This window comes from Xenopus laevis, chromosome 4S, assembly GCF_017654675.1.
Source record: "Xenopus laevis strain J_2021 chromosome 4S, Xenopus_laevis_v10.1, whole genome shotgun sequence".
NCBI classification, from domain to species: Eukaryota; Metazoa; Chordata; class Amphibia; order Anura; family Pipidae; genus Xenopus; species Xenopus laevis.
The window spans coordinates 127,293,215-127,319,484 of NC_054378.1; the positions used below are offsets into that span (position 1 = coordinate 127,293,215).

Sequence of the window (26,270 nt, forward strand, 5' to 3'; positions counted from 1 at the left end):
ACAGTGAGGGGACACAGCAGAGAACATTGTTTCTTTATAGCCGTGTATTTATTCTTACAGGCAGGAGCTGCCATGTTGCTTCCTTCAGTATAGTACAGGTAAAGGACCTGTTATCCAGAATGCTCGGGACCTGGGGTTTTCCAGATAAAGGATCTTTATTCCTTGAGGCTGCTAGGAAATAATGTAAATTGGTTTTGCTTCCAATAAGAATTAATTATTTCTTAGTTGCGATCAAGTACAAAGTACTAATTTTTTATTACAGTGAAAGGGGAAATCATTTTTAAAAAATGGAATTATTTGGATAAAATGGAATCTATAGGACCCGGCAGGGGCGCGCCGCCAATGAGGCGAGCTGAGCCGCTCGCCTCAGGCGGCAGCGCCTGAGAGGGTTCCAGGGGCAGCAAAAAGACGCTCCTGCACCTTTAAGAGCCGAATTTCCGTTTTTTGAACTGGAAATTCGGCTGTACTATTGCGAGAGAGCGCAATTGCGCTCTCCGCAATAGTGTGTCTGCCTCCCCTCCCGACACGTAAGCTGGTGAGGGGGGGCGGTATTGCAGGAGCCTCCTCAGGCGGCTCCTTAGTCAGAATCGGCGCTGGGAGGCGGTCTTTCTGTAATTCATCTGGATAATGGATCCCATATCTGTATTTATAACCAGTTTATAATGTATTATTAAATATACTTATGGTCAATTAAGTACTATCAAGAATAAATTATTTTCCCATTATTTTAATTCACAAAAAATACATTTCTAAGTATCATTCTTCCCCAGTGCAATCACTCATTTTCACTGCTTATGTTTAAAAAAACTGATTATACTCCTCTTTTACTGTACAATTTCTGTCTCTTTATCACATAACTCTACTCTCTGGGTGGCAATATAAATTGGCAACGATTCTGGCGATAATCTTTAGTAAACCTTGCGAGACAACTTACGTAGCACGAATGCGATAATAGGAGTTACTATATACGTTCGCTAAAAAATCATGTAAACATGAAATAAACCCAATAGGCTGGTTTTGCTTCCAATAAGGATTAATTATATCTTAGTTGGGATCAAGTACAAACAATCAATCACAAACAAGATAAGGGAGCACCACCCATCAATTGAGAAATCCAGCGGATGGTGTGCAGGGTTAAGGAGATAAATAAATAAAACTTTTCCTTCTCCTTTTTCTCAAGATCAAGTACAAACTACTGTTTTATCATTACAGAGAAAAAGGAGATCATTTTTAAAACATTTAGGGGCCGATTCATGAAGCTCGAGTGAAGGATTCGAATTAAAAAAACTTCGAATTTCGAAGTATTTTTTGGGTACTTCGACCATCGAATTGGTTAAATTCGATCGAATTCGAACGATTCGAATGATTCGAAGTAAAAATCGTTCGACTATTCGACCATTCGATAATCGAAGTACTGTCTCTTTAAAAAATACTTCGACCACCTACTTCCGTAGATAAAACCTACCGAAGTCAATGTTAGCCTATGGGGAAGGTCCCCATAGGCTTGCCTGTGATTTTTTGATCGAAGGATTTTCCTTCGATCGTTGGATTCAAATCCTTCGAATCGTTCGATTCGAAGGATTTAATCGTTCGATCGATCGATCGATCGCAGGATTTGCGCAAAATCGTTCAACTTCGATATTCGAAGTCGAACGATTTTAGTTCCCAGTCGAATATCGAGGGTTAATTAACCCTCGATATTCGACCCTTAATTATTGGGATAAAATGGAGTCTATGGGGTAAATTTATCAAAGAGTGAAGTTCCGCCACTAGAGTGAAATTCCGCAGCTCTCCATTCATTTCTATGGGATTTTGAAAGGCGTATTTATCAATGAGTGAAAGTGAAATTTCACGCTTTGATAAATACGACTTTAAAAACCCCATAGAAATGAATGGGAAGTGGCGGAATTTCACTCTAGTGGCGGAAATTCACTATTAACTTCACTCTTTGATAAATATACCCCTAAGGGAGAAGGCCTTTCCGTAAATCTAACGGGTTTCTGGATAATGGATCCCATAGCTTTATATGCAAGCTGCTGTGTTGTTTCCGTTAGGCAGTACTGTATGAGGGTTTATCTTCTATCCTTCCCATAGAACACTGCAGAACAGCGCCACTACCTGGTGACGATCAGCTGAAGCCATAATACTACATGACTGTACTGTATAGCTTATTCTGTGATGTTTATAGAGCGGCCGAGTTCTTTTGCTGTTAATGTTTCACAGACTATGTCCAGTAAGTCTCAGCCCTGGGAGCCTGTGGTTACAATATCAGCTGCACAGTCACATATTATCAGTAACGTTTAACCTGCATCAAGGTAACCCACAGCTTGTGGAAGCCAAATATTGACTTAGAAGGAAAGGCAGAAAGCAAACGCTCTCAGCAGTATCGACAGGCAACAAGCTTATTATATTTATTTGCTCAGCTCCGGCTGTGATCTTGAAAGACGGGATGAGTCACATTAATGCCAATCCAAGGGCTTCATATCTACTTTCACTGTTTTATAAACCTTTATCTTTTCTTTAAAGTCTTGATAATTTTCTTTCCAGTAGAAAAGAAAAATATCTTATGGTGACCATAGACGCACAGATAATATTGTATGAAACTAATGTTCGTACGATATTCAGTGCGTGTATGATGGGAAAAGAGCCGACCGATATCGGCAGAAGACTTGGATATTGGTCGGCTCGCCGATCGGGTTGGATGGCAAATTTATCAGGTGCCTTTGAAGGGACCCAAACATCGGCCATTGTAAAGGAGGCCATAGACGCACAGATAATATCGTACAAAACAAATTTTCGTATGATATTCGGTGCGTGTATGATGGGAAAAGAGCCGACCGATATCAGCAGAAGACTTGGATATCAGTCGGCTCGTCGATTTAGCTGGACGGAAAATTTTGATCAGGTGCCTTTGAAGGAACCCAAACATCGGCCATTGTTAGTGCTGAATCGTCAGATCCAGGTAGAATTCTATTGTTTCTCTCTGTATATCTGACCATTCAGCTCTACACTTGTGTATTGAAACGAACGAAAGATCTTTTCCAAGAAAGATCGTAATTGTTACGTCTATGGCCACCCGGTGTGTATTTTAGCGCAACTTCATGTTACCAATGGATATGATTTCAGGTCATCCAAAATGGATTTCAGGTCATCCAAAATAAAAGCAATGAGTGACGCTGTACAAAGTTTCATTTTTTTGTGGAACGCATGATTATTTCTACTTTATATCACAGCAGTCTTGCTTTATGGCAAGGTTTCTAAATATGGGCTCAGTAATCCAGCATTAAAGTCATAGGAGCCTTTGGTTATATATGTAAGTGTATAAGAGAATTTTAATCTGGCCAAACACTATGGGCCCAGTTCAAGAATGTTTAAGCCTTCGGGCTGTAACATTTGGGTCCAAAAATCACTTTCTAAAGTTTCTTAACTCTTGTGTTGTTTCTTCTTTCACATACCAAGTGGGGGGATGTCCCCTGAGTGTTTTTCCAAAGAAATTTACTTAAAACCTGACAAGCTTTTTATTTTCTGGTCGGGGGAAAAGGAAAACCCGCTCAGTATTGAATTAAGGAAACCACGTGAGAGTTTAGGAACTTTTTTGGCCTGGGGTTGCTGCCGCTCTGATGCCATCCCCTTCTCCCGCTCTACGCTTAAAACATCAGCATTGGAGTGGGTCAAAAAGGGGCCAATTTGACTATTAAAGTCACAAGAGGCTACTTTTTGCCTCCCCTTGCAACTGCGAGAGCCTGAAGGCTCAAACATTCTTACATCTGGCTCCCTGATCCACTTGCTTGATGAGGTCCAATTTGAACTGATCTGATCATACTGTCGGCCTATAGGGACCTGCTGGGATACAGAACCATATAACTGCCCCACTATGATCCTTGTCCAATGGGATTTTCAAACATGATTGATAGATGTCTACTCAATTTTCTGCCGGTTAAGGTGGCCATACACGGGCCGATAAAAGCTGCCGACAGACTGTGTCGGCAGCTTATTGGCCCGTGTATGGGGGCCCCCGACGGGCTTCCCCGATCGAGATCTGGCCGAAAGTCGGCCAGCTCTCGATCGGATGGGGCCCACGATCGGATCTGCCCGATATTGCCCACCTCAAGGTGGGCATATCGGAGCGAGATCCGCTCGTTTGGCGACATCGCCAAACGAGCGGATCTATCCATGTATGGGCACCTTAAGTCTTACAATGGTCAGACAGCCCTGATACACAGGGAAATAAGCTCCCGACTTCTTCTGAAAGTTTAAACCTAAGTCAGGTAGAATAAATAAACCCACTGAACATACAATATACAGTAGATATAGATCACCCTCGTGTGCCAATGGGCTGATAAATATAATAACAGGGTTCCAATGCTCTGCAAAAAGTTTTCCAGCCCACACAGAATGATAATAGCAAAGGCCTGATCTTGCCCTTGTGACCACATTATCCCTCCTTATATAAATGTGTGAATCACGCAGACATAGAACAGATAATTGTTAATAATTAATAGTAGTGAATTATAATTTCCATTAGCAATAACAGAATTGTGGCTTCAACTGGAGGATTGTTGCTTGGACATCAGTAAAGGTGGCCATAGATTTTTTTAAGATCTTTATCGTTTAAGGGGCAAATTCATCAAGGGTCGAATTTCGAGGGGTTAAATCCCTCGAAATTCGACTGGGGAATAGAATCGAATAGGCAATTCGGGCGAATTTACATGCTGGCGAATAGTCGAATTGGCGAATATTCCCCAGGGGAATAGGCGCTCAATCGAATATTCGCTCGGAGGATTTTCATTCGATCAAATGCCTTTTTATTCGATCAAAAACTTGGAAAACAAGCCTACAGGACTTTCCCATAGGCTTTTAAAGCAATTCGGTAGGTTCTAGGTGGCGAAGTAGGCAGACGAAGTATTTTTAAAAGAGACAGTATTCCGACTATCGAATGGGCGAATAGTCGCAGTGTTTTTGCGCTCGATCCAGTACTTCGACTATCGAATGGCGAATAGTCGTAGCGTTTTTGCGCTCGATCTATTCAAATCATTCTACTCAGGCGAATTTCCGCCAATTCGATAGTCGAGGAGCACAAAAATTCGAAGTTTTTTTACTTCGAATCCTTCACTCGAAGTTAGTGAATCGGCCCCTATATGTACGATTTGTCCATCAACTAAAAAGACCATTTCAATTGATATTGTCTAGTTGAAGCCAGGAAAACTGTGGGGAGCCGCCTGCTTGGCCCTGCAAACAATTGGACATTGAATACATTTCACTGTGAACGATGAATATTTTGTAACCGGACTGACCGATTTTCTCACCGACGTCGGACTAAAAAAATCGTTAGTTACGATCCTCTAATCGTTCGAACGTCCTCTAAATTCCCGATAATTTGACGGATTCCTCGGATCGCACTATAATTGGTCGTTATGGAGAGAAAATCTTAACATCCATGGCCACCTTAAGATTCACACTGGTCCTTTAGGCTAGGGCCAGACGACAGAAGGAGAATCTGCTGCCCTGTTGCTTCCCTTGCCTTTTGAACTTAGGACGGATTTTGACGCTAAATTCAAAATGTTGCATTTCTGCACCGAAATCCAGCTTGTCTGCCTGCACCCAAACAGATAGAATGCTTCCGGGTACAGGCAGAGCAGGAGCGGAGAAGCAGCAGGTGAGTAGAGAAATTTAGGCTCAGATCTGACCTCAGCATTAAGGTGAAGAGTAAGACAAGATGGTGATAGGGGAAGGAGAGCAACTGTAGATTAGTTAATAAAGGATGCAACTTTGATACAGTGTTTGCACAGGTATGAGACCTGTTATCCAGAATGCTTGGGATCTGGGGTTTTCCCCATAACATATCTTTCTGTAATATGGATCTTTTCGAAGGAAAGCTACCGAAGCAGTTTATTACCAATAGATTAGGCACAATAGTGCAAGCTATAACATTATATTTATTCTGCAGAATGTTTTACCATACCTGAGTAACCAGCTCTAGAAGCTCTCTGTTTGTTTAGGATATCAGCTGCCATATTAGCTTGGTGTGGCATCACTTCCTGCCTGAGTCTCTCCCTGCTCACTCATAGCTCTGGGATCAGATTACAGCAGGAAGGGGAGGAGGGAGGGGGAGAGGAACAAACTGAGCATGCTCAAGCCCTAGCCCTGGAGGTTTAAGCTGAAAACAGGAAGTCTGATACAGAAGCCCATGAGTACACAATAGAAGGAAAGAAATGTGCTGTTTCTTTTGACAGAGGACTCAGAGCAGCATTACTTTGAGGGTTACTGGTGTATTTATATAGACCTTTCTGATAAAGCTTACTTAATTTTAGCCTGTCCATCTACTAGAAAATCATATAAATATTAAATTGCTTCCAATAAGGATTAATTATATCTTAATTGGAATCAAGTACAAGGTACTGTTTTATTATTACAGAGAAAAGGGAAAACATTTTTAAAAATTTGGATTATTTGGATAAAATTGAGTCAATTGGAGACGGCTTACCGGTAATTTGGAGCTTTCAGGATAACAAGCTTCTAGATAAAGAATGACATACGTGTACTAAGGGGAGGTGATGTCAGTAACATCATATCAGAGATGTCCAAAAAGTGGCTGAACTGTCAGAGGATTCTGGGAGCTGCAGTTCAACAACAGTTGAGGAGCTGGAGGCTGCATTATAAATAATAAGGTATTTTGTTGTGAGTCTGCCATCACTAGGGACATTTATGCCTTTTAGGGTGACCTTGTCGCCAGTGTACTAATTGCCTCCGTTGTTTTCTCTCTTTGCAGAAGGAATACTCGCTCCACTCCAAGTTCCACAATGACAATAGGAAACACATAATGAATGGATCGGGTAAGTGAGCACATTTGATAGAAAAATCTGATAATTGCTGTCAGTAGGTGCTGCCGAGCTCCGTTGCAGAAGTGCGTGGGTAGAGGCAACGCATGCGCCAAATGTGCCTGCAATTTGCTGGAGACACAATCCTGTTCCTCACAATCACACACAAAGGGGCAGATTTACTAAGGGTCGAATATCGAGGGTTAATTAATTAACCCTCGATATTCGACCAGGAACTAAAATCGTTCGACTTCGAATATCGAAGTCGAACGATTTAGCGCAAATCCTGCGATCGAACGATTATTCGTTCGATCGAACGATTAAATCCTTCGAATCGAACGATTCGAAGGATTTTAATACAACGATCGAAGGAATATCCTTCGATCAAAAAATCACAGGCAAGCCTATGGGGACCTTCCCCATAGGCTAACATTGAGTTCGGTAGCTTTTAGCTGCCGAACTAGGGGGTCGAAGTTTTTCTTAAAGAGACAGTACTTCGATTATCGAATGGTCGAATAGTCGGACGATTTTTAGTTCGAATCGTTCGATTCGAAGTCGAAGTAGTAGTCGAAGGTCGAAGTAGCCCATTCGATGGTCGAAGTAGCCAAAAAAACACTTCGAAATTCGAAGTTTTTTTAATTCGAATCCTTCACTCGAGCTTTGTAAATGTGCCCCAAAGTGTTCTGTTCTACAAATGAAATTCAGATTATATGAAAATTATCAAAATGTGACTGCAGAGCAAATCAAAAACAATTTTTCTATATATTCTTATTCTTATTATTATATACAGTTATACACCAATAGCAGTGCCTGACGTGCTCTTTTGTATATTCTCTGCACTGCTAGTTCTGAATCCTAGAATAATGTAGGCAAGACTTGGAGGATAATTTATACTTTGTTTCAAGTGTCACAACCAGAGAACAGAAAGGGACAGAAAGATACGGCTTCCAGTTAACATTAACAAATAACTGTAAGACCAGTGACATACCTCCCAACTGTCCCTTTTTCGGAGGGACAGTCCCTCTTTTGACAGCTCAACCCACAGTCCCTCATTTGTACTGGAAAGTCCCTCTTTTCTCTGCATTGAACAACCAGAAAAAGAAACAAACTTTCTAACTTAATTGGCTTTTAGCAGAGAGCCCAGAACAGCTAACAGGTGCAAATAAGATACTTTGTAACAATTTTGAGACACAAAAACACAGTTTAGATAAGGAGAAATATTTTCAAACTTTCATAACCTGCCAAATTTTGTAAAACAAACATGGTAATTAGGGGGTGTGGCCACCGAAAGGGGTGTGGTCAAAAAATTGCTGCGCTACGTGCGCGAAAAAAATTTTTGTCCCTCTTTTTACTTCCAAAATGTTGGGAGGTATGCAGTGAAAATGTGTAATGACTGTATTATGGGAATTTTAACTTTTATTGGGTGGAGATTCTGCTTAACAGCAATGGATAAAATGTGCCTGTCAGGCAATAAATTCCACACATATGCAATATTACTATATATAGAAGTGTTAAGTGAAAGAAAAGCCCAGTCGTGACCTGGTGTTATTTTATAATTGTGAGGCATAGGGCAGCACTAACCACACCCTGTAGCCCTGTCATTAAAGGGATACTGTCATGGGAAAAAAACATTTTTTCAAAATGAATCAGTTAATAGTGCTGCTACAGCAGAATTCTGCACTGAAATCCATTTCTCAAAAGAGCAAACAGATTTTTTTATATTACATTTTAAAATCTGACATGGGGCTAAACATATTGTCAATTTCCCAGCTGCCCCAAGTCATGTGACTTGTGCTCTGATAAACTTCAATCACACTTTACTGCTGTACTGCAAGTTGGAGTGATATCACCCCCTCACTTTTCCCCCCCAGCAGCCAAACAAAAGAACAATGGGAAGGTAACCAGATAACAGCTCCCTAACACAAGATAACAGCTGCCTGGTAGATCTAAGAACAGCCCTCAATAGTAAAAATCCATGTCCCACTGAGACACATTCAGTTACATTGAGAAGGAAAAACAGCAGCCTGACAAAAAGCAGTTCTCTCCTAAAGTGCAGGCACAAGTCACATGACCGGGGGCAGCTGGGAAATTGACAAAATGTCTAGCCCCATGTCAGATCTCAAAATTGAATATCAAAAAATCTGTTTGCTCTTTTGAGAAATGGATTTCAGTGCAGAATTCTGCTGGAGCAGCACTATTAACTGATTCATTTTCAAAAAATTTTTTTTCCCATGACAGTATCCCTTTAAAAGCACAAAATCAGATTCCTCCTCTTCCCGAAAGAAAGAGAAAAAGTACCCCGTTTAATCAATTAAACAATTTATTGATTAAACGGGGTACTTTTTCTTTCTTTCAATTCGTGATATAATTATTACCGACTTATGTCAGACCTCTGCTTTAATCAAAGGACTAAAACTTTTACTAAAATATAAGGGGATAATTGTTTGTTTTTGATTTCTCCTCTTCCCTCACTGCATAAACATCCAAAAGAAATCACTTGGAGGGCCATGTTGGGCCTGGAGGGCTGTCTTGTGTTCGAGGGTTAAGGAAGCAGAGCCTTGGTGTACACTGTTTATCTAGTGTGTAAGAGACCCTAAAAGTTCAGTCTCTGCCCTATAGTACTGGCACCACCACATTCTCATGCACCCTACAATATTGGCACCACCACATTCTCATGCAAAGTACAGCTCTGACACCATCCCATTCTCATGCACCCTACAGCACTGGCACCACCACATTCTCATGCACCCTACAATATTGGCACCACCACATTCTCATGCACCCTACAGCACTGGCACCACCCCATTCTCATACACCCTATAATACTGGCACCACCACATTCTCATGCACCCTACAAAACCGGCACCACCACATTCTCATGCACCCTGCAATACCGGCACCACCACATTCTCATGCACCCTACAGCACTAGCACCACCCCATTCTCATGCACCCTACAGCACTGGCACCACCCCATTCTCATACACCCTATAATACTGGCACCACCCCATTCTCATACACCCTATAATACTGGCACCACCACATTCTTATGCACCCTACAGCATCAAGCATCTTGACAAAGGGGTGTGTCCCCGAAAACATTGCACCACTGCATTAATAAAATTGCAAGGACTTCCCCTGCTATCGCAACTCCTGTGTGCCGATGAATTTCTTCATACTTTGGATGTGAGGTGGCCGATTCCTCTATCACTGGGCACCAGGATAAGAATTTAGGGTTTGTGAGGTGTGTGGTTTCTCCAACTTACCTTGGTTCCTACTTGTGAAATCTATATTCATCTTAAATTATTTCTGACCTGCACTTGCCTAAGCTCAGAATACACTATTTCCCTAAAATTCCATCTGGGTCAGACTGAATTTATCTGCTAATGAAAGTGACACTTTCTTCCTGTCCTCATTCAGCACATTGACACTAAAAATGGAAAACTATCTAATGAGGCCAGGAGCCGACAGACCTCATTTCTTAATAAAACCGCTAATATTAGCATCTCTATTAAATGTGAAATAATGAGGCTGGGAGGGTGCTGCACAACAGCCCAGGCTGGAGACCAAGCCATGAATTTAGGGACTAAAACGTAATACTCATATTTTTACATTTATTTTTAGTCACCAATTTGTGCTCCGTTCCCTGCTCTTGCGCTGCTGTATCACACAAAAACAAATGAGAATTTTACAAATTATTCAAATTGAATTTTTGCATCATCTCCTTTTCACTGGCAGACGGATGATGATGTTTAGTATAATCATGTAGGTGCTAATGTGCATAAGGGCCAGCCAATCAGGTCTTTATTTTCAGTACACTGTTCAAAAAGGAATGCTGATTGGTTGCTTTTGGCAACGGCTCTTGTGCAGTTTAAATAAATCAGCGTGCAGGGTCAGATCTAAAACTGGCTCAATGTGAATAGATTTTTGACCACCATTAATCCTTACAGAGTGGAAATTTTATCTGCCAATGTACCTCATGGGCAGGAACATCACAAGGAAATAGCCCTATTAACTTCCTGTCCGACCTACATAGTCAGGCCTTTGGCATACATCCCAAATATACAGTTTTTTGTGGGACAGTCCCAATTTTGACAGCCCATTACTGAAATGTCCCGATTTTCTCTTTGATCTCCTGCTCTGAACAGCCAGAAAGAAAATACTAAGTTTATAACTTAATTGGCTTTTAGCAGAGAGCCCAGAATACGAGGCAGCTGCACTTAGATACTTTTGTAACAATTTAAGATACGCAAAGAAACAGCTGTAACAATTTAAGATAAGCAAAGAAACAATTGTAACAATTTAAGATAAGCAAAGAAACAATTGTAACAATATAAAGGGGATGTTCATCTATGAGTTAACTTTTAGTATGATGTAGAGAGGGATATTCTGACTTTCATTTTTTATTATTTGTGGTTTTTGACTTACTTAGCTTTTTATTCAGCAGCTCTTCAATTGGCATTATAAACAATATGGTAGCTAGGGTCCAAATTCCCCTAGCAACTATGTATTGATTTGAATAAGACGCTGGAATAAGAATAGGAAAGGACCTTACTAGACAGATGAGCAATAAAAGGTAGCAGTAATAATAAGTGTGCAGCCTTACAGAGCATTTGATTTTTACATGGGGTCAGCGAACACCATCTGAAAGCTGGAAAGAGTCAGAAGAAAAAGGCAAATAATTATAAAACTATAAAAAATAAATAATGAAACCCAATGGAAAAGGTGCTTAGAATTGGCTATTCTATTACATACTAAAAGTTTACTTTAAGGTGAACCACCCCTTTAAGATAAGAAAAGAAACAATTGGAACAATTTAAGATAAGCAGGCCTCTTGGGGGAAACTGTGACTTGTAGCTTAAAGGGCAATTCACCTTAATTAGCAAAACTGTAATAACACATAAAAACCACAGAAATGTGTTCAACCTTTCATAACCTGCCAAATGAAAATGGTAATTGGGGGTGTGGCCACAAAAACAGGCGGGGCCAATAAAATGTGCGTCTCTCTTTCTATTTCCAAAATGTTGGGAGGTATGCTTTGGTTGTATGAACAGAACAGCGCTGTTCAGCCCTCCGTGTCCATTAGGGCCAAAAGCTTGCTCTTCACAGGTTGCCCAGTGTACGGCCCAACTCCCAGCATTCTCTGCAGGTAAAATAATACAGGTTGAACATTTTTTATCGGAACAGAGAATCTGTGTATTGAACACCACAGAAAGCACAGGGACTTCAAGTCCCAGAATCCATCACTTCACAATAGAACAAGGTGAAGTAGAGGTTGAATGACACTATGAGCCTAAGGTTTGGAACTGGTCCAGTGAGCACAGAAAGACTATCATGGTTTCCCTTCAATCTGTTGAATCATGTGTCAGATTAATTAAATGTAAATACAGGTATGGGATCCGTTATTCTGAAACCTATTATTGAGAAAGCTCCGAATTATGGAATGGCCGTCTCCCATAGACTCTTATATAGTGAAATAATCCACATTTTAAAAAACTGATTTCCTTTTTCTGTGTAATAATAAAACAGTCATTTGTACATGATCCCAACTAAGATATAATTAATCCTTATTGTAAGAAAAAACTGCTTTTTGGGTTTATTTAATGTTTATATGATTTTCTAGTAGACTCACTTAAGGTATGAAGATCGAAATTATGGAAAGATCCGTTTTCCGGAAAATCCCAGGTACCGAGCATTCTGGATAACAGATCTCATACCTGTATCTAGTACTTCAGCTGTGTTTTTGCTTCTTTTCTATATACACCCAACAGAATGAGCTCATGCAAAAAAAAAATACATATATTTTTCTTTACAAAAAGCAATATTTTATATTTCATAAAAACCCAGGGCAGCAAGTTCTATAAACCATCAATATCATTCGATTTGGAAAAAGATTCCTGAAAGCTCCAGTTAATATCCCCTGAACCTTTTCCATGAAGGGCAAACTGAACCTTCTATTCTCTGCCAGGACCTTGATATTATTATGACATTGGTGAGCAGAACAATCTGTTTTGCAAGTGATTTATGTCAGGGCAGTGTCCAGTTCACAGACTGTTGGTGAGTGCTAAGCTTTCAGTAGCAACTGATCACAGGTTGGGAAACACTGATAAAAACTGTCGACATCTGCCACCATGTCTACACCTTGTCCTAATATTGCAATAAATGACCTGCTGATGCAATGCTGCCCTACTGCCTCAGTCTTGCTCTATGGTTTTTAGCTTGCCCTACTGTCTCCATCTTGTCCTACTGTCTCCATCTTGCCCTATTGTCTCCATCTTGTCTTACTGTCTCCATCTTGTCCTACTGTCTCCATCTTGCCCTATTGTCTCCATCTTGTCCTACTGTCTCCATCTTGTCCTACTGTCTCCATCTTGTCCTACTGTCTCCATCTTGTCCTACTGTCTCCATCTTGTCCTACTGTCTCCATCTTGTCCTACTGTCTCCATCTTGCCCCTACTGTCTCCATCTTGTCCCTACTGTCTCCATCTTGGTCCTACTGTCTCCATCTTGTCCTACTGTCTCCATCTTGTCCTACTGTCTCCATCTTGTCCTACTGTCTCCATCTTGTCCTACTGTCTCCATCTTGTCCTACTGTCTCCATCTTGTCCTACTGTCTCCATCTTGCCCTACTGTCTTCATCTTGTCCTACTGTCTCCATCTTTTCCTACTGTCTTCATCTTGTCCTACTGTCTCTATATTGCCCTACTGTCTCCATCTTGTCCTACTGTCTCCATCTTGTCCTACTGTCTTCATCTTGTCCTACTGTCTCCATCTTGTCCTACTGTCTCCATCTTGTCCTACTGTCTCCATCTTGCCCTACTGTCTCCATCTTGTCCTACTGTCTTCATCTTGTGCTACTGTCTCCATCTTGTCCTACTGTCTCCATCTTGTGCTACTGTCTCCATCTTGTCCTACTGTCTTCATCTTGTCCTACTGTCTCCATCTTGCCCTACTGTCTCCATCTTGTCCTACTGTCTCCATCTTGCCCTACTGTCTCCATCTTGCCCTACTGTCTCCATCTTGCCCTACTGTCTCCATCTTGTGCTACACCCCATTTTGAGTCTCTGAAGCTGCAGTTTCCCTGTACAAAATCCCAAAGCAAAGACTCTGAGCACAAGGAACCCCCCTCTCAGTTACTTCTCTGAATCAAAGCTGCAGCAGCAGATACAGACTGTACAGAGTCGCTCAATAGCCGTGTAAAGAACTTACTGCCAGTGAAAAGCTGGAGAGAATAAAAGGGGAAGTATTAACCCAACAGAGTATTACTAGAATAAACCTATTCAGCTGCAGAACATGGGGCCTATTGTCATCAATCTACAGAGGAAAAACTTCTCGCCCACCACTTGTCCTTTATATAAATACTGTATACTGTACACGTTTATATATATATTTATTAAGAGCCTTGCGAATGGCGTGTCATTATTCCCGTTGCCATGGTGAAGGACCTATACTGTGAAGCATCAGCAGAACACGCAGTACCTTGGCATCAATAAGCCTCACATTGTGACAAACACAACAGATCAGATTTAGATCTCACGGCTCTGTCTGTGTTCACTGCGCTTCTGCCACTACGGAGCTTCTTGTCTGGGCTCTGGGCACAAACTAAAAGCAATTCCAACTGATCTCTCCATGAGTAACACTATCTTATTCTTTATATATATTATATTTATATATTGGCCTCCTGTAATGTTGTGAACAGTTGCGGTTCAGTTTCATGGCACTGACAGTTGCTGGTTTGATTTGTCCTTTCTGTTAAAGGGGCGCTTCACCTTTAAGATAACTTTTAGTATGATATAGAATGGCTAATTCTAAGCAACTTTTCATTTGGTCTTCATGTTTTAGTTTTTATAGTTTTTGAATTATTTGCCTTCTTCTTCTGACTCTTTCCAGCTTTGAGATGGGGATCACTGACTCTATCTAAAACAAATTCTCTGTAAGGCTACAAATGTATTGTTACTGCTACTTTTTATTACTCATCTTTCTATTCAGGCCTCTCCTATTCATATTCCAGTCTCTTATTCAAATCAATGCATGGTTGCTAGGGGAATTTAAACTCTAGCAACCAGATTGCTACAAACTGGAGAGCGGCTGTATAAAAAGCTAAATAACTCAAAACACAAATAATTAAATATTACAACCAGTTTCATCTTATGAAGCTAGACATACTGTACATTCCATCACAGGAATTCAAGGAAATTGCCACCCAAAAATATTTTTTTTATTTTTATTATAAGCATTTTTCCCATATGCCTAGTGCTAGGGCAAAGGTCGCTCAACTTTTTCTCTTCAAGCCCCATTTGGAAGGTCATTGTAATGTTTAGGGTCCCTTATATCTCTAGAGTGTAAGCTCTTGTGAGCAGGGCCTTCTGATCTCATTTTCTACTTTATTTTTGATTCCTGATAAATCCCCGCAGTCCCCCCCGTCCCGTCCCACCCAAAAAAATGTGGGATTCACTACACAAGTCAGTCTGTGGCTTAAAGTAAAGTGTAAGGTGGTAGAATGTGTATGTGAGTGCTGTCCCTAACACTAGAGTAACACTATATTGGCCTATATTAGTCTAGGAGGAAGGCTAGGAGTATCAATACACAAGGCTAGGAGTATCAATACACAAGGCTAGGAGTATCAATACACAAGGCTAGGAGTATCAATACACAAGGCTAGGAGTATCAATACACAAGACTAGGAGTATCAATACACAAGGCTAGGAGTATCAATACACAAGGCTAGGAGTATCAATACACAAGACTAGGAGTATCAATACACAAGACTAGGAGTATCAATACACAAGACTAGGAGTATCAATACACAAGACTAGGAGTATCAATACACAAGAGTAGGAGTATCAATACACAAGACTAGGAGTATCAATACACAAGACTAGGAGTATCAATACACAAGAGTAGGAGTATCAATACACAAGAGTAGGAGTATCAATACACAAGGCTAGGAGTATCAATTCACAAGGCTAGGAGTATCAATACAAAAGACTAGGAGTATCAATACACAAGACTAGGAGTATCAATACACAAGGCTAGGAGTATCAATACACAAGAGTAGGAGTATCAATACACAAGAGTAGGAGTATCAATACACAAGACTAGGAGTATCAATACACAAGACTAGGAGTATCAATACACAAGAGTAGGAGTATCAATACACAAGAGTAGGAGTATCAATACACAAGGCTAGGAGTATCAATTCACAAGGCTAGGAGTATCAATACACAAGACTAGGAGTATCAATACACAAGAGTAGGAGTATCAATACACAAGAGTAGGAGTATCAATACACAAGAGTAGGAGTATCAATACACAAGAGTAGGAGTATCAATACACAAGATTAGGAGTATCAATACACAAGACTAGGAGTATCAATACACAAGACTAGGAGTATCAATACACAAGACTAGGAGTATCAATACACAAGAGTAGGAGTATCAATACACAAGACTAGGAGTATCAATACACAAGAGTAGGAGTATCAATACACAAGACTAGGAGTATCAATACACAAGACTAGGAGTATCAATACACAAGAGTAGGAGTATCAATACACAAGACTAGGAGTATCAATACACAAGACAAGGAGTATCAATACACAAGACTAGGAGTATCAATACACAAGACTAGGAGTATCAATACACAAGAGTAGGAGTATCAATACACAAGACTAGGAGTATCAATACACAAGACAAGGAGTATCAATACACAAGAGTAGGAGTATCAATACACAAGAGTAGGAGTATCAATACACAAGACTAGGAGTATCAATACACAAGACTAGGAGTATCAATACACAAGAGTAGGAGTATCAATACACAAGACTAGGAGTATCAATACACAAGACAAGGAGTATCAATACACAAGTCTAGGAGTATCAATACACAAGACTAGGAGTATCAATACACAAGAGTAGGAGTATCAATACACAAGACTAGGAGTATCAATACACAAGACAAGGAGTATCAATACACAAGACAAGGAGTATCAATACACAAGAGTAGGAGTATCAATACACAAGACTAGGAGTATCAATACACAAGACTAGGAGTATCAATACACAAGACTAGGAGTATCAATACACAAGAGTAGGAGTATCAATACACAAGACTAGGAGTGTCAATACACAAGACAAGGAGTATCAATACACAAGACTAGGAGTATCAATACACAAGACTAGGAGTATCAATACACAAGACTAGGAGTATCAATACACAAGAGTAGGAGTATCAATACACAAGACTAGGAGTATCAATACACAAGACTAGGAGTATCAATACACAGTTGAAATGAGGTTCCTGTGCTGAAGAGCTGACGATCTATTAGAAAGAGCTTACACTCTGTTATATCAGTACAGTGTAACACCAGCTCTTGTACCATAGAATTGTAGCCCAGCTGAACTTATTTCAGTGTTGGGCCTTTTGGGGTTATAAATTCTGCCCAAGCCCCTGAGCTGACACGACTGAAGAACTGGGGTCGCGGGTCTATATGTGAGTGACAGTCACTGGGGGGAGGAGCGAGTTCTGTGGCGTCACGTGACGGTCTCTCCGCGCTGCATGAAAAGCTCGGGCAGGGGAAGAGCAGCAGTTACTGCAAATAATGACTGAGACTCGAGCGGGACATTGAGAGACTCGACCCGCCCCTCCCCCAGTCCCCCAGTCTCACTCACAGTCTCACACAGTCACAGACTCACAGACAGACGTAATGGAGTCTCAGAGATCCTGGTCGGTTCGGGTGAGGGCGCCGGATGCCCCCGGGATACACAGGCTGGTTAAGTCCGGTAAGTGGGAGTCACATTGTGAGATTAGCGCGGGGGTGTAACACTGGGGCTCATTCACTTCTGTTCTATTTCTGTCTCCTCCCCCCAGTGTCTGTCACTTCTGTCATTATCCCTCCCCTCATCTCTCACACTCACTGACACTCACACTCACTGACTCACTCACTGACTCACTCACTCTCACTTACACTCACTCACACTCACACCAGCAGGGGGCGCTCCCTCTCCCGGGGCAACTCTCTCTGTCTGACACTGTCTGTTTATTTATTTATCTATATATATCTGTCTGTCAGTCTGTACATCATCTGTCTCTGTATTTCATCTATATATCATCTATTTATATATTTCTTTCTCTCTTTATATTATCTATCATATATGTATCTATTGAATATGTTTATCTATCATTTATCTCTCTCTCTCTAAATATCTATGTCTCTCGCTATCTCTATCTCTAAATATCTCTCTCTCTTAATATCTCTCTCTCTCTCTCTAAATATCTATATCTCTATCTCTCTAAATATCTCTCTCTATCTCTCTCTCTAAATATCTATCTCTCTCTCTAAATATCTATCTATCTCTAAATATCTCTCTCTCTCTCTAAAAATCTCTCTCTCTCTAAATATCTATCTCTCTATCTCTCTAAATATCTCTCTATCTCTCTCTCTAAATATCTATCTCTCTCTCTAAATATCTCTCTCTCTCTAAATATCTATCTCTCTCTCTCTCAATATCTATCTCTCTCTCTCTCTCTATCTCTCTCTCTAAATATCTATCTCTATCTCTTTCTCTCTAAATATCTATCTCTCTCTCTCTCTAAATATCTCTCTCTCTCTCTCTCTCTCTCTAAATATCTCTCTCTCTCTCTCTCTAAATATCGCTCTCTCTAAATCTCTCTCTCTCTCTCTCTCTCTCTCTCTCCCCCTCTCTCTCTCTCTCTAAATATCTATCTCTATGTCTAAATATATATATCTCTCTCTAAATATCTATCTCTCTCTCTCTCTAAATATCTCTCTAAATATATCTCTCTCTTTCTCTCTCTCTCTCTCTCTCCAAAAATCTCTCTCTCTCTCTCTCTCTCTCTCTCTCTCTCTCTCTCTCTCTCTCTCTCTCTATCAAATCAAATCTATCTCTCTCTAAATATATATCTCTATCTATTATCTATCTATCTATCTATCTATCTATCTATCTATCTATCTATCTATCTATCTATCTATCTATCTATCTATCTATCTATCATCTGTCTGTCTGTCTGTCTGTCTGTCTGTCTGTCTGTCTATCTATCTATCTATCTCTGGCTGTCTATCTGTCTCTATCTATGTAAAAAAATAGTTTTTTTTTTCTGTTGGGCTACAGTATCAGTATACCTGACATTCTGTGAATCACCTATGTAACCAGTGTCGGACTGGGACACCAGGGACCCACCCAAAAACCTTAGACCAGGGGCCACACCCAGTACTATTATTCTTCATCTCCACAATCAACCTCTATACTCCTAGTCTGTTTTCTTTATCCTATAACAGTATTTAGTTGTCCGGAGGATAAGCTTCAGTATCTGTTCACACAATCAGTGTATGTACAGCATCTGTTGTAGACATTTCTGTATATGTGTCTGTCCTATAAAGCTTGTCCTGAACTGCTGGCCCTTCTCAGGGGATGCTGGGAGTTGTAGTACAACAGGATCCAAAGGGCTGCAGGTGAGATGTGCATTTACTTTCCCTTGTACATCAGTTATGCGCCACTGCTGTGTTAATTAGTTAGTTAGTTAGTTGCCCCCCATTCCCAAGCTGTCAGGCTGTGTCCCCTGTGAGTCGCCAGTTTGTGTAACTGTCGGCCCGTGAGCTGTAAATTGACTTGTTTACAGTGAGGCTTTGGCTGACTATTATGAGTGGTGTCAGAAACCGCGGGTATAAATCCAGATTATACTGCTGTGTACATAGAGCCGCTGTAGTAAAGCTGCCTATAGACTTACAACACGTTTACTCAACCCTCCCTCTGGAGCTCCAGGGAAACGTGGCCTCTCTGCAGCCAAAAGACACAGGTCCATTTGTTTTAACAAATATTTTCTTTTAAACTGAATTCAGACATTTTCCAATGCTACTTCATATTATTATATATATTATAATTATTTTCATATTATTATTACAAAGGATTATTATTATTAATGTCATAAATATATGTCGTTATAAAGAGCAAACATATTCTGCAGCGCTGTCCAATAGCTGATGGGAAATGTAGTTGTTCCTATACATGAACCACTAGAACGGGGTGTGTGGCCCCTAGTACCCTCTCTGTCGGTGGGCGGATCAGTTGGAGAGTGTAGGTTATTGTACCTTCCAGCCGCAAGAAATGGAAACAATGTTTTTCATAGTGCTTTGTTTTATGTTGAATTATACCTGGTTCCTAGCATGACTGAGCCCTAGCAACCTTATAGCAACAGGTTTGAGAAAACAACGGCAAAAAATGATGAATTTTGAATGAGGTTTTATTTCGGTTTATATGTCAGAAAGGAAATGTTAACACAAAGAATGTGCACTGTGTTGTTTTTGGGTTAACTTGTCCTTTAAAGTTAGACACTATTCAACTTTGAGCCTTTGATTCAAAATCAGAACCTTGGCCTGTTTAACGGGGTCAGGGATTCCAGCAACGAGATGTCAGCGACACTCCGATTCCTGAATTGGGCGCGGGGTAGTGGGGGGCATTGACATTAGTCTAATCATAGCGTGTGTTGTGATTAGGGGCAATTAGTGGGATTAGTCCGAGTCTGACTCTATCATTTAATATTAGAAAGTAAAACAAGCTGTGGCCTTCCAGTTGTTTTTTGTATCACCATCTCCCAGCATGCCCTGTGAGCCTCTATCTGGTGGGGACTCAGATTTGGGGGTTTAGCAATGTCTGTAGCACCTATGTGCAGTGACTCGGGTGTTCAGAGACCTCCCAGGAAAGCTGCATTCAGACGTCTGAAACCGGATTTTACTGAAAATCCTGCCGTTTGGCCAATTCTGAAAAGCAATCCCTGGATTCAGAGAATTTCTAACTCTGTGTAGAACTCTGCACTCTCTGCAGCGATCATTATACTGCGCTGCCGCTACATTATGTGTTGGGATCTTATGATCGTGTCTGTTTGCTGTGATTGAGCAGGTGACTTACAGTATAATGCTTCAAGGCAAGTTGTAAATGAGCCAGAGGTTATGTTGTATAGCACAGTATATATTTATATATATATATATAAGGACTTCACTTGGTACCGGCACTCACAGGATTTGCATGAAGACTCAAACGTTTGATATAGTGAAAAAAATAAGGTTAATTAAATTTCGGTTCCTCACAGGAACACAGGGCACAAATAAGCACTCATCCCAAATCTCCCCCTAACTGACCTTCAGGCTGGGCCCCCTTAGATCATAACAAGGTTACAGATATATAGAAACATTGGGGTGTCACCCTGCTATAGTTCCAGGGGTACCCAGGGTACAAATAAACACTCATCCCAAATCTCCCCCTAACTGACCTTCAGGCTGGGCCCCCTTAGATCATAACAAGGTTACAGATATATAGAAACATTGTAACAGTCATCCTGCTATAATTCCAGGGGTACCCAGGGTACAAATAAACACTCACCCCTAATCTCCCCCTAACTGACCTTCAGACTGGGCCCCCTTAGCTCATAACAAGGTTACAGATATATAGAAACATTGGGGTGTCACCCTGCTATAGTTCCAGGGGTACCCAGGGTACAAATAAGCACTCACCCCAAATCTCCCCCTAACTGACCTTCAGATTTGTTGCTTAGGAATGAGTTCTGTGTGTTCAGGCAGGAGATTGTTAGCCGAGGTGTTTCCCAGTAAGTGGTGCAGTTCTCAGTTGGACAGTTATTAATGACACCGGGTGTATCAGTAGACACCTGTATGGGGTGAAGAGCCATTGGGATATACAGGTGTCTCAGCAGCGTGGGAATCGGATAAACTCCAGTTCCATTTTAGCAGCGGAGTGAGAAAGTGTTTAGTTGTCCATAAGGAAGGAGCAATAACACTGCCTTCAGCTGAGAGATGTAGTTGGTTGGTAGGATGGGAGCTGCCATACTGGTTGACATGTGTCTGACAGACCCACCCATTCTTAATGCTGCAGATTTTCAGATCTGCTCATTGGGCTGGATAAAACCATTGCAATTTAATATTTCTGTGCATGGCTGTTTACTGTTAAGCATTTGTCTCATCAGACAATCAGATTGCTGGTGGCTGTTTATGGGCAAATTTGGGATCATTACATTAGAATCTGACAGTTTTGTACCTTTCCCTGTGCCGGAGAATATTTGTGCAGCTCAGCCCACCTGTCACCTCAGATCCATTCCTCCCATGTTATCAAGATAAATGTTCCTCCCATGTTATATCTACATAAACTGCCAGATAATTACTGAACTAACTGCCGCCTACCTGCTCCTTCCTTCAGTCACCTGTTAGCGCCGGCAGCCTTTGGAATGTCACTGTGTATTGGAGAGAAATCGCCCGCTGCCTCTTCGTTTTCTGCAGGATTCCAGCTTTATTCTATATGATATATATACATTATATTCTATATGATATATTTACAGGATATTCTATATGATATATTTACAGTATATTCTATATGATGTATATACAGTATATTCTATATGATATATTTACAGTATATTCTATATGATATATATACAGTATATTCTATATGATATATATACAGTATATTCTATATGATATATTTACAGTATATTCTATATGATATATATACAGTATATTCTATATGATATATATACAGTATATTCTATATGATATATTTACAGTATATTCTATATGATATATATACAGTATATTCTATATGATATATATACATTATATTCTATATGATATATTTACAGTATATTCTATATGATATATTTACAGTATATTCTATATGATGTATATACAGTATATTCTATATGATATATTTACAGTATATTCTATATGATATATATACAGTATATTCTATATGATATATTTACAGTATATTCTATATGATATATTTACAGTATATTCTATATGATATATATACAGTATATTCTATATGATATATTTACAGTATATTCTATATGAAATATTTACAGTATATTCTATATGATCTATATACAGTATATTCTATATGATATATATACAGTATATTCTATATGATATATTTACAGTATATTCTATATGATATATATACAGTATATTCTATATGATATATTTACAGTATATTCTATATGATATATTTACAATATATTCTATATGATATATATACAGTATATTCTATATGATATATTTACAGTATATTCTATATGAAATATTTACAGTATATTCTATATGATCTATATACAGTATATTCTATATGATATATATACAGTATATTCTATATGATATATTTACAGTATATTCTATATGATATATATACAGTATATTCTATATGATATATTTACAGTATATTCTATATGATATATTTACAGTATATTCTATATGATATATATACAGTATATTCTATATGATATATTTACAGTATATTCTATATGATATATTTACAGTATATTCTATATGATATATTTACAGTATATTCTATATGATGTATATACAGTATATTCTATATGATATATTTACAGTATATTCTATATGATATATATACAGTATATTCTATATGATATATATACAGTATATTCTATATGATCTATATACAGTATATTCTATATGATATATATACAGTATATTCTATATGATATATATACAGTATATTCTATATGATATAACCCCGCTCTGAGACTTGTTCACTGGAGCAATCAGAGCAAGTCTGCAACTTCTTCATTCTAAGCAACTTTACAGTATGTGTTCATTTAAACTTTTCCATAGTTTTATAAGATACAGCTATGGAACCTGTTATCCAGAATGCTTGGAGCCTGGGGTTTTCTGGATAAGGAGTGTTTCAGTAATTTGTATATCCGTGCATCTGTTTAAAAAATAATTTAAACATTAAAAAAAGGGATTCTGTCATGATTTCTATGGTGTACTTTTTATTTCTAAATAACACCGATTAAACTGCAATAATTCACTCTACTATATAAAATGTAATTCTTGAACCAAGAAGTAAATATTTTTTTACTGTTCATATTGTAAATATTGCCGGGTCATGTGTTTCAGAAGGAGCCAGTACTTCAAAATGGAACTGCTTTCTGACAGGCTATTGATTCTCCTACTCAATGAAACTGGAAGTGTTGCAGTGGGACTTGGATTTTTATTATTGAATGCTAGTCTTAAACTGGCCATAGACGTGCAGATTTTACCCTTGTATCAGACAAATAATCAGACATTGCAATCTTCTGAACTGCCACTATTAAATAAAAGTAAAAAAAAAAAAGTAAAAGAACAAATCAGACAAAGTTTTGCAAAAAATTTAAAAAAAAGAAATCTATTTTTTTATACTGCTAAAAGCCCGAATCTGAATATTCGCCATCTCAGACCTGTCGAGGTCCTGTATAAGTCAATGGGAGAGGCATGTATCACAGGCAAAAATTCAAAAACTTAGAGCAGTGACTTTTAATGGAATTCCCAGTCAACTCATTCTCTCAGCAGAATCTTTTTTTTTTTTTTTTTGGTGCACAAATAATTTTTTATGTTTTTGAGACAATGCATTGCTAAGCATAGGGCTAGTGTGTGTGTATAACACAGGTATGTGATTAGGTTCTGGTTTGGGAAATAGTTATTCTTCTTAATTTCAATGGTTTTCTCTCCAGGGCTGAATGCAACAGAATGCACAGGAGGCATATATTGCTCAATTAACATACCTCCCAAGTGTCCTGTTTTTCACAGGACAGTCCTGATTTCCATAGCTCCGCCTGCAGTCCCGGATTGTTACTGAAATGTCCCAACTTTCTCTTTGATCTCCTGCACTGAACAGCCAGAAAAAATTTCAAAGTTTGTGGCAAAGTTGTGGCAGGTCCATTTAGATACATTTGTAACAATTTAAGATAAGCAAAGAAACATGTAACAATTTAAGATAAACAGGTCTCTTGGGGAAACTGACTTGAAACTTAAAGGGCAATTCACCTTCATTAGCAAAACTGTAATAACACATAAAATCTACAGAAATGTGTTCAAACTTTCATAACCTGCCAAATTTTGTAAAATGAACATGGTAATTGGGGGTGTTGCCACAAAATAGGTGTGGTGAATAAAAATGAGCTGCGGCAAATCGTTTTGTCCCTCTTTCTATTTCCAAAATGTTGGTAGGTATGAATTACTTTCTTGTCCATCCTGTAAAGTATCTGGGATTGTAATGTAGCTCTCTATTTTCCATCACAGAGACATTTGGGCAGATTTATCAAGGGTTAAAGTGGAAGTAAAAAAATTTGAAATTCAAAGTAATTTTTTTGGCTACTTCAACCATCGAATAGGATACTACGACTTCAAATTCGAAGTAAAATCGTTCGAATATTCGACCATTCAGTAATCGAGGTACTGTCTCTTTAAAAAAACTTCAATACTTCGCCAAATTAAACCTGCCGAAGTGCTATGGTAGCCTATGGGGACCTTCTAGAGCATTTATCTACGTTTTTTGAAGTCGAAGAAAAATCGTTCGATCGATGGATGAAATACTTCGAATCCTTTGACTTTGACCTGTTATCAGGAAACCCATTATCCAGAAAGCTCGAAATTAAGGAAAGGCTGTCTCTCATAGTCTCCATTTTATCCAAATAATACAAGTACATTGTGCTTGATCCCAACTAAGATATAATTAATCCTTATTGGAAGTAAAACCAGCCTTTTGGGTTTATTTAATGATTTTTTAGTAGACTTAAGGTTTGAAGATCCAAATTACAGAAAGATCAGTTATCTGGAAAACCCCAGGTCCCAAGCGTTCTGGAAAACGGATGCCATATCTGTACTAGAAAATCATATAAACATTAAGGGGCCGATTCACTAAGGGTCGAATATCGAGGGTTAATTAACCCTCGATATTCGACTAGGAATTAAAATCCTTCGACTTCGAATATCGAAGTCGAAGGATTTAGCGCAGATAGTTCGATCGAAGGATAATTCCTTTCGATCGAACGATAAAATCCTTTGAATCGAACGATTCGAAGGATTTTAATCCAACGATCGAAGGAATATCCTTCGATCAAAAAAAGTTAGCCAAGCCTATGGGGACCTTCCCCATAGGCTAACATTGACTTCGGTAGCTTTTAGATGGCAAAATAGGGGGTCGAAGTTTTTTTTAAAGAGACGGTACTTTGACTATCGAATGGTTGAATAGTCGAACGATTTTTACTTCGAATCCTTCACTCCTCCTTGGTCGAAGTAGCCCATTCGATGGTCGAAGTAGCCCAAAAAAAACTTCGAAATTCGAATTTTTTTAACTTCGAATCCTTCACTCGAAGTTAGTGAATCGGCCCCCAAATAAACCCAATAGGCTGGTTTTGCTTCCAATAAGGATTAATTATATCTTAGTTGGGATCAAGTACAAGCGACTGTTTTATTATTACGCAGAAAAAGGATACCCCACAGACTCCATTTTATTTTTAAAAATTTGGATTATTTGGATAAAATAGAGTCTGTGGAAGATGGCCTTCCTGTAATTCTGGATACTGTGCATCCGGATAACAGATCCCATACCTGTATATATTAAAATATAAAATTATGGGTGTTGCAA

At 39.2% G+C, this 26,270-nt stretch overlaps 1 protein-coding gene across 3 annotated transcripts in view; it reads left to right on the top strand.

Annotated features, from left to right (window-relative positions):
* Positions 1 to 26,270, top strand: part of LOC108715936 (actin-associated protein FAM107A) — an 81,585-nt gene that overhangs the window by 42,089 nt on the left and 13,226 nt on the right. The window contains exon 2 of one of the 3 annotated variants that reach the window (XM_041561830.1): positions 6,770 to 6,833. In XM_041561830.1, the coding sequence (XP_041417764.1) occupies positions 6,770 to 6,833 (64 nt within the window). Of the gene's footprint in view, positions 1 to 6,769; positions 6,834 to 17,390; positions 17,598 to 19,132; positions 19,289 to 26,270 lie in introns of those variants that run through there. The other 2 variants (XM_018261512.2, XM_041561831.1) reach the window with 2 other exon arrangements.